A 10193-nucleotide genomic window follows, 5' to 3' on the forward strand; every position below is an offset into this window, starting at 1 on the left:
GGGAAAGGTCACATGAGCGATGATAAGAAGTGCTATCTATCACTGTGAAGGATGTAGGCTCATCTACCTATTGGAGGACTTCAGTGCCTTGTATTGTGTTCCCCATGGAGGCCCTATTTTCCAACAGAAGGTAGGAGGCCATCCTTGAAGCAGCGCTTGTGTAAGCTGTTCCACTAATGCCAGTCACCTATGGTCTTCCTGTGCCACTGCAGCACACGTGCCATCTCTGTTAAGCCAGAGTCAGTTTAAGAAGCAAGGAGTAGAGGGACTAACTCTGTTTATATGCTTAGAATGTTTAAAATTATGAGTCACTCATTAGTTGTTTCATTTTCATTGAGACGAATTTTGAAGAAGCAAGTGGGAGCATTCAAAATCTAATAAATAGAGTTACAGCAGCTAAGCCTCTCCTTATGCTGATCTCACAAAGAGAATCGAGAAATATAATGTAGACATACCATGCTGAGTGTGACCAATGCAGTCTGTAGGCCAGTGGTCTTCATCTGATGTCCCTCAAGTGTATGTAAGCCATATGCCGAGCACAGAAGTTCGACCTCTTAATTTATATCAATTTAATAAACTTGTACAAGAATACTTTAATAAACATATCTAATAAGAGTTTATCCAGAAACCTAAACAGTGAAAATGATAGACTATAAGAAACAGCACAGCACTAGAGGTTGGCAGTAGGGCAGCTTGAATGAGAGCAAAACTGGTTGAATAGCTTGAAGTCTTAGGTTAGTTAATCTAGGCACAGAGTCTGAGAGGGGGATTCAGTACATATAACTTACTGAAGAAAAAGAAAAGAACCCATAAGGGAGTGAGGGAAGTAGGATAGGAAAGGGGAAGAAGCTGAGCAAGGATGTGGCCTCAGGTAGTCTGGCCTTGGCCTGCTCCACATTGGGGACAGGGAAGTTCTGGAGGTGTGGCCATGTGACTGGGTTCTGGCCCATGAGATATGACTGTGTGGCCTGGAACACCCGGGAAGGCTCTTTAAAGATAGAGGAAGTGTCCTATTTTTTCTTTTTCTAGTCCGCAAATTAGATGTGATGGCTGTAGCACCAGAAGACATCTTAAGTCCTTGAAAATAAGAGCCATAAGCTAAGGATAATTGAGTAGAAAGAAGTCCCTGGTGATTACAGAGCCACCCTACCACCCCTAGACCACTTATCTCGATAGCTTTCACTTAAAGTGAAAAAGAAATATAATTCTATCTTGTTTAAGTCACTTTTCATTTTGTTCTCTGTTGAACTGATTGAAATTCCTAATTTGTATAGTGAGATTGGACTGGACCAATTTTTGAGAGATACGAAACATTCTGAGAGAGATGGTAAGATATTATAGTCACCATGCTATGATGACAGCATCAATGCTGCTTTTTGTTTTTCTGCCCAAACTACTAAATCGTAAGAAAAAAAAAAGACTTTTTTCTTGCTTTTTCCATGCAATTGAGAACCTTATCTCTTTCAAACTGTATACATGTTAATTTCAGTTTGGGCTCATTCATGTAGTCTGTAATAGCTTCTCTTCTTTTTAGACTTGCAGTATGTAACTTAAAATGCTGTTTTACCAAAAAAGAAAAGGAAAGGTCTTGAGTTCTCTAATATAGGGATCCCCAACCCCTGGTCCGTGGCTTGTTAGGAACGGGCCACACAGCAGGAAGTGAGCGGAAGGCAAGCTAGAGAAGCTTCATCTGTGTTTGTAGCTGCTCCCCAGTGCCTGCATCACCGCCTCAGCTCCACCTCAGATCATCAGGCACTAGATTCTCATAGCGGCACCAGTCCCTGGTGCCAAAAAATGTTGGGGACTGCTGCTCTAATGCAAGTCTCCATTTCCTTGAATGTGGGGATTTAAAGAAATGAAACCACACTGGTAACCACTGAAATTATTTGATACAAGTAAAAATACGAATACCAAAGACCTCTGATACTTTTTAGTAACTATTGGTTTTTACTCATTGTAGAGTGTTCACTTCTTACATGCTGTTTCATTTAGCTGCCTGAATGTGTAGGTTTTATAAGCAATGACATCAAAAGATGTGGTTCATTAATATATAGCAGTGGATCTCAACTGGGGACAATTTTGTCACGAGGGGAGGGGGAATATGTTTTCTGAGTTCCTAGGTAAGATACCTAACGACCCTGTAAGGTCCATATCATCATCCCTATTTTTTCAAATGAGGAAACTGAAGCTCAGATAGGTCTAGTAACTTGGCTGAGGTCACACAGTTAGTAAACAGCAGAAATGGAATTAGATTCCAGAACTGTCTCATGACAAAACACATGCCTGTTTCTCTGCTTCATGCAGCAGTCTGTGGGTTGGGATCTATTTCTTCCTAGCAACAGTTTATAGAAGAGAAGAATATGTATTCGTTCTGGTGGGAGCCACCCTGTCTATGCAGCAAGCATGGATAGTCCTCAGTGAGAGTATTCCTTTCAAGTTCCCTAACAGAGAGTGATTTCAGCACTTAGGAATATGTCCTTCCTTGCCTTTTGTTCACGATCACCTGTTGGCACCTGGAATTTCTTAATGGAATCACCTCACAGGAACTCGTTGTGTGAACTTCCCTTTAAAATTCCCATGTTCAAGCATATTTCTCATCTCTCCAGTCAGAATGTTTAAAACAGTGCTGGTACGCAAAGGTGAGCTGAAGTGTAGAAGGCCCAAGGAGCTGATGAGAACTCAGCCATCTTTGTACTTCCTTATAGATTAAGCATTTTTCCATTTTCCTGTGCTTTCTCTGGCTTTGCTGAGAGAGAAATCTTAAGACAGTCTCAAAATGGTTTGTCCCTTTTAAATCTTATTTAGGGAAGGTGGATAGAGAAATCACAAACAGTTGGTAGGTGTCAAGAGGTCAGTTCTTTTCAAGAATACTCCAAATCCCAGGCCTCATTAATCAGCATGGAGAGTGTTATGGAAGAATTTTAAGCACAAGATGTTGTTTCTAAGCCAGTTATTCTCTCTTCACAAACTATAGCAAGCCCATTACTTGCTTTCTTGGGACATGAAGACAGCCGAATAATGTCAATAATTTATCCTCTTAGAGTTTTCTAAAGCCGAATGGAGGGCACGATGAACTTTGCAACACTTGTTGAATCTGTGTGAAAGAGTTCTGGATTTTTGATGATTATGCTCACCCAGTGTTCCACAGAATTCCGTGGCTACCTTGAAACTGATCTTTCCATACATCTCTGGTCCCCAGTGTGTCCTGTCAAGATCCCTATGTGGCCTCATGCTCAAATGACCAGCTTCATTTCCTTCCAGGCCCTTTGGCAGAAACTAGTTTTGTCTCTCCATAGTGTCCAGCATATACCAAGCTTGTTCTCACTTCTGGGCCTGTGCCTGTGATGCTCCTCTCCCCACCAGAAATGCCAGCCAGCTACAGGGCACTTTGTTACGTTGTCTTTGATTGTTTTCCCCTAACTTCTCATGTATCAATTTCGAAAGGAGAAAGAGCTTTGGTGTCAGATCTAGGTTTAAATCATGGGATGGCTATTTGCCTGCTATGTGACATCAGGCAGGTCACTTAAAGTCTCTGATCCATAGCTTCCTTTTGTGTCAAAGAAGGTTAAGAATACCTGCTATTTTTGTAACTTAATGGGTTAGCAGGACCACTTCTTGTATTTCCAGCAACTCTCATCTGGGCTTCATGCTTGCTGGAGAAGATAAACCCCAGGGCTTTGATAAAGATGCTAACCATGCTTTTGCTGCTTTTGCAAACAGTACCAGTTCCTATCATGTCCCTGAAGGCACCATGCCATTCTATAACTCTTACTTTTGGCCTCCTGGAGAATGTTTTTCACCCCTCATGCCATCATTTGCTCTTTCAAGACAAGACTTACTTCTTCTATACAGCCCTGAAGGACGTAGGCCCCTCTTGCACTGATTAGGTGAACCTACCCACTCCTTCTTTTGAATTCCTGTATTTTTCTAATCTGCACAGATTTTTTTCCCCATAACATCTTATTAATAGACTCAATATTTGTGTCTCCCCCAAATACATATGTTAAAATCTAATTTCCAATGTCATGCTGTTTGGAAGTGGGGCCTTTGGGAAGTGATGAGGTCATGGGGGCTCTGCTTTCGTGAATGGGATCAGTGGCCTTGTAAGAAGAGGTCAAAGAGCCAGCTCACTCTCTTTCGGCTATATGAGGACACAGCAAGAAGACAGCTGTCTTTCACCGGGAAGAAATTTCTCACCAGACCCCGAATTGGCTGGTGTCCTGTTTCCAGCCTCTAGAACTGTGAGAAATAAGTTTCTGTTGTTAAGCCACTGGTTTATAGGTTATGATATTTTGTTATAGCAGTCTGAGCTTACTAAGACACATTTCCAATACTTGATTATGCTTATTGGTTTCCATCTATTTCCTCTTACAGTATTAAGAAGGTGAACTAGTTGGAAATGAGACCGTGTCTTGTTTCTGAATCCCAGTACTGAGTACTTTGCCTGAGAAAGGGAGGGATAGATGAATGGGTGGAAGGAAGGAAAGAAGGCAGGCAGTCAGGAGGAAAAAAGAGCTTTAAAAACTATTTTTTCAATGATTTTTAGTTGTTTTATTCCACTATTTTGTACATCTTTCTATTCCCCTTTCTAGCACCCCAGTGGGTATGAGCTCAGGAGATACAAGATAATGCCAACAGGCCTGATTTTTGCAAGCTTCATATCAGAGACCAAGAGTGAGGACATTACATTGAAAAGGTCTTTATGGGTAGGGGCAGGAGCAGGAGAATTTACTCAAAGAATTTTTTACTTTTCTTGGATTTGTTTTCCATTGAAACGAAGACTGGGTTAGAGATTAGCAGAGTTAAAATTTAACTAGAAAGGTAATTCTGCTAGAAAAGATGTAATAAAACAGTTTAAAATTAAATACTACATTTTTACACACACAAAATGAATTTTGATCCTCTCTTTGTATTTATCGGTGTGACCTCTGCTGTGTGGATATCGGAGAGATTAATATAAATAATTCTTGTCAGGGGAATAAATGGCTCCTTCTAGAGTATCTTGCATGAGGTCACGTGTTATTTTTATTTCAAATTGATGATTTTGAAATAGTCTAAGATTTATTGCACAAATAAAAGTATTTAACACCTACATAATTTTTTATAGTCAACAAAATGCTTTACAGGTTTTATCTTATTTACTCCTCACAACAAACTGGGAGGGTAGGCCTTTACAGTCCCTGTTTTACAAATGAAGTTTGAGGCTCAGAAAGGTGAGATAATTTACACAAAGCATGTCAGTGGCAAAGTCAGACTTAAAAACAAGATCTTATAGCTCTAAATCCTAGGCTTCTTAGAAGAGATTTAGTAAACAGGTTTTCCTCACTGTTTTGCATTTATAACATAAACCAATGGAGGTTGAAAGAAATGGTGAAAAGTTTAATGATGCTAAACATCTGTAAATGCAATGTATTAAAAATAACAAGAACAGAAAATCCATATCTATGGGTTTTTCAGTCTGTTGAGCATCAAATCATATTTCCCAGTGAACCATCTGCTTCCAAATTTCCAGCTCCTATCCATTTAATAAGCCCCTTCATCAGTGAAATGAAAAGTACATGCATTGAAATTAACCAAACACACACAGAATTATGTGACTATGTGTGTGCGGTTTTGTGTAAAGATACTATACCTTCTCCTCAGGATGAACTTTGATTGAAAGAAATCAATCAAATTAGCATTCTTATTCATGAATAGACCAGAGAGAGTTAATGTCTTGTCCAGCATCACTTAAGATTCAAATGAATCTGAGTAAAGGCTTTGATGTTTCCTCTTCATCCCTTACTGGATCTCTTTAGCACTTTCATATCTTCCTTCACAGCCAGGCAGGGGTTTAGCCAGAATGACCAGTGAGAGAGTGTATTGTTTCTTACATGGGAAGGTTTTAGTTTCACTAGAACATCAAAAAAGGGCTGGGATCAGAAGATCAGGGCTGTAAATTCAAATCTGTAAGACTTCTGCCGCAGATGGGGGCTGTAACTATGTGAATAACTCCCATCTTCCAATGGATGGATAGTCAGTTTGGGTTCGTGCAAAGAGAAAGGTGTGGGGAATCTGGAGCAGAGCCGTGGATAATGCCCATGATGTTTCTCCTCATTAAAACTGCCCAGAATGAGTTGGGGACAGCCCAAATCTGCATAAAGAAGACAGGGTCAACAGTGACAGGAGCCATATCAGTATTGTCGTATTACAATTAACACATGATCAAGTTAGAATTTAAAGGGATCATGGCTTAAGGGAAGAGTCTATAAATCTCTACCCAGGTCACAGTAGTAGTACAACCTCTAATTACATGAATAACCCATGGGTTGTTTTCTGCAGTTATGCATTGCCTTGGAAAAATGCCATTGGCATTTTGATAGGGATTGCATTGGATCTGTAGATTGCTTTGGATAGTATGCATTTTAATGCATTCTTCCAATCCACGGATGCGGTATATCTTTCCATTTATTTGTGTCTTCTTCAATTTTTTTCTTTATTGTCTTACAGTTTTCTGAGTGTAGGTCTTTTACCTCCTTGTTTAAATTTATTCCTAGGTATTTTATTCAGTAGACAAAGAGAATGTGCTACATATATGCAATAGAATATTACTCAGTTATAAAAAGAATGAAATCTTTCCATTTGTGACAACATGGATGATAGTAGGTATTATGCTAAATAAAATAAGTCAGACAGAGAAGGACAAATACTATATGATTTCACGTATATGAGGAATCTAAAATAAATGGATGAATGAATGAATGAATGAATGAATGAACAATCAAAACAGAAACAAACTCATAGATACAGAGAACAAACTGATAGTTACCAGATGGGGAAATGGGCAAAAAAGGTGAAAGGGATTAAGTACAAATTGCCAGTTATGAAATTAGTCACACAGATGTAAAGTATAGCACAGGATATACAGTCAATAATAGTGTAATAACCATGTATGGTGTCAGATGGGTACTAAACTTGTAAAGGTGCTCACTCGGTAAAGTATATAAATGTCTGATGTAATATTGAATGAAACTAAAATAATATTGTATGTCAACTATATCTGAAAAATAAATTTAAAGAATAATCTAAAAAAAAGATAATGAAATGCATTGCCTTACATACTTGCCTAGAATGACAGTTACATGCATCTTTTCTGCCCAACCACACAATTTTGTGAAATCTTCCAGATGTTTCTACCCCTTAGGTTGTCATGTCACTACAAGAAAAGCTCTAAATATGAATGTAAGCTTAAGGGTTTTGTTGTGCACTTCATCTATCGGATAATTTGTGAAAATATGATCAGTGGAAGAGCCCATTATTATACCATTTCTTTGGAATAATTATTCATTTTCCCATTTTGTTTGATTAAAAAGCCAATTTTATCCATAAGCAACAATTTCCCACAATCCTGTGATAATTCAAAGACCTTCAACCAAATACACAGATATTTATTGTCTTCAATGTACAGGGCATACAGAATCTTATCAAAACTTGTTGAAAATATAAATAAGTCACGCCTGCAGATTCTCTTTTACTCATATATTAATTTCTCTTTCAAAAGAAGGAAAAGTTAAATAGATTTAAACAACTTCACACAGATACCTGCTTTTCTACATCTTGTGCTGAATGGACAGGGGTCAAATTTTACCCCAAATCAACCATCCAGCCACTTTTTTTTCTTCGTGGAGAATATTTCAGAAGGAACAATAATGCTACTACTATTATGTCTTTATGCATCAAAGGGTGGGAAGTAGTCATGCAAGAAAAGCCCTACTTGTAAGTGAATGAGGGAAAATTGAAGAAGGCAAAGTAAAAACATTGCCAAAGTGCATTTTGGAATATCTGTTTATCCAGTCTTTCAGATTCCACAGGAATGTGAGCTTTACGAAGGGAGAGTTTGCTTTTATTCTTTGTTGTATCCTCAGCATCTGGAAGAGTACTCGGTACATATTAGATGCTTAATGAATAATACTTATACCATAATAATACTTGTATAGGGTATACTATAGTGACATTTATACTGTAATACTTATAGATTTTATACTGTAATAATAATGCTATAATAGTTACATGAAAATATAACTTACACAGAAATGAGATAGATATTTTAATTTGGTTTTATACAATATACTATTAGAGGCATGGATTGGTTTATTTTTATTATATATTATTAAATTAATATTTTGGTATTAGTATTAACTCTTTAAGCTGCTAATTAGTGCTTAGTCCCCTTGTGACCTTTGTGCACTGAGGAGAGGTTGGGACTCTGAAGGTGGGAGAATGAGATTTCTAGATAGTCAGCTAAGCTGGGGGTGCGAACAAGTAGGTGTCAGAAATAACCACCCCCAACACACACGTACACACATACACACCATAGATAGCCTATGGCTTGACCCTAAACCCTACTAGTTTGTTACTGCTTAAACCTTTCTTTTTGGCCTGCAGTTTGGGTCATGAATTCGAGCTTATCTATCTGTTAATTGCCATAGCAAACCTTTGGTGTCCTCAGCTACTGCACTTACCTCTACTGGTCAAAGGTATGAACTCATTTGTAGCTTTTTCCTCTAGCTCTTAAGAAAGGTTGTTTTATTTACATTTGAATTTACATTTGCATTTACAAAGTAAATGTGACCAAGCACTCCAGTATTAGTTGCAGAGTCTTGGATCACAGGATATAAACTCATATATTCTTCATAGAAATCTATCTGTCTGATGCTATACCAGCTCCTATGGCTGTAAACCTCTGCCTTCCGGAAGGCTCACAGAGAATGGGGGACGACTACATAATAACAATGCAGTGTGATGACACCTCTCAGAGAGGGGCCTGCAGGGCCCGATGGAGCCCAGAGGAGTCCGTGACTGTCACAGCTGTGAGGCGCTATGAGGGAAGGTTTTGCAGAGATACAAAGGTTTTGAAGATGCTTGGACAAGTCTCAAAGGTTAGAAAGGAGAAAACTGACGGGGTGAGGTGGAGAGAGCACTATAGATGGCGTACCTGAGAAAGGGTAGTTTAGAGGACTCGGGGTTTCCTCACCACATTACTGCAATTACAAAAGAACCTTGAAAATATCTGGACAAATGCTAAACCCTTGTTATTCAAAGTGCGGTCTGGTGACTCTGCACCACCCATGATTAGGTTAGAAATGCAGAATTTCAGGGTCATTCCAGACCTCCTGAGCCAGAACCTACATTTTAACAATCCCCAGGTGATTCATATGTGCATTAAAATGTGAAAATATGAAACTGTTCTTTTTGGAAGATTGAATCTTCTATGGGAGGAGTTTGGGGCACTTTTTAAAACTGAAACTGATACTTGAATGATGTAGTCAACATGTGTGACGTTTGTTTTGACAACAGTATGGAGAACTACAGGGATCTATATTAAACCTGTGGCTGTTTAACTTTGGAGACGAAATTATTCACTTGTAAATTGACCACCATCTATGCTTTAGCTGCTGCGGCAGGGTGAGAAGTGTGTTGGCCTAACTTGAAGTCCCAGGTTTTCCTTTGATTAGGTATATGACCTTAAGCCAAACGCTTTCAACTCGCTGAGTATCAGGATTGTGTGTGTGTGTGTGTGTGTGTGTGTGTGATTTATAAGCACCTCCTGTGTGCCAGTACGTTACCCCATTCCTTACCTGCCAAGTGAGGGACAATACCTGCCACACAAGGTGTCTCATTAGGATTCAAAGAAACAATGTATGTCATGATGCTTTGCAAGTAATAAATGGAATAGGTTATGATTTAAATATCTACATAGAAAAATACATATTTATAGACTATCTACTATGATTCAAGACCTGTGACAAATTTACCTAAGTTCAGAGATATTTGTTATAATTAAAATAAGCCAAGCAAAACAGATATATTTTATGCTCATTTAAGGTGAGAGGTGTCAAGATGAAATTAAAAGAAGCACTTAGCACACAAGTCATAGAAAACATGTGAACGGCCTTGTTGTTCAGTCCACCCCAGTAACCCTTTCTGCTTCCACTTTCCCAGGAATGCGCCAAGGCAATGACCACGGCTCTCAGTACCGCTCGGCCATCTATCCGCTCTCCACCACGCATCTGGAGGTGGCCCTGAGGTCCAAAGACGACTACCAGAAGGTAGGGTCTCTTCCCGCTCCTGGCTTCCGCCATCGGCCCCCGCCGTCAGCCCTGCCAGCTCGACCCCACCTGTAGAGTAAGAGTCTGGTTCATTTCACCTGGCAC

The 10193-nt window shown here is 39.2% G+C and overlaps 1 protein-coding gene across 3 annotated transcripts in view; it reads left to right on the plus strand.

Annotated features, from left to right (window-relative positions):
* Positions 1-10185, plus strand: part of MSRA (methionine sulfoxide reductase A) — a 245322-nt gene extending 235137 nt beyond the window's left edge. For all 3 annotated transcript variants that reach the window (XM_023519666.1, XM_023519667.1, XM_011373765.2), the window contains one exon: positions 9982-10185. In XM_023519666.1, coding sequence (XP_023375434.1) covers positions 9982-10163 — 182 coding nt within the window. In that variant the 3' untranslated portion in view covers positions 10164-10185. The remainder of the gene's footprint in view (positions 1-9981) is intronic.
* The last annotated feature ends 8 nt before the right edge of the window (positions 10186-10193 follow it).

The sequence above is a fragment of the Pteropus vampyrus genome, unplaced genomic scaffold (genome assembly GCF_000151845.1).
Source record: "Pteropus vampyrus isolate Shadow unplaced genomic scaffold, Pvam_2.0 Scaffold229, whole genome shotgun sequence".
Classification (NCBI taxonomy): Eukaryota; Metazoa; Chordata; class Mammalia; order Chiroptera; family Pteropodidae; genus Pteropus; species Pteropus vampyrus.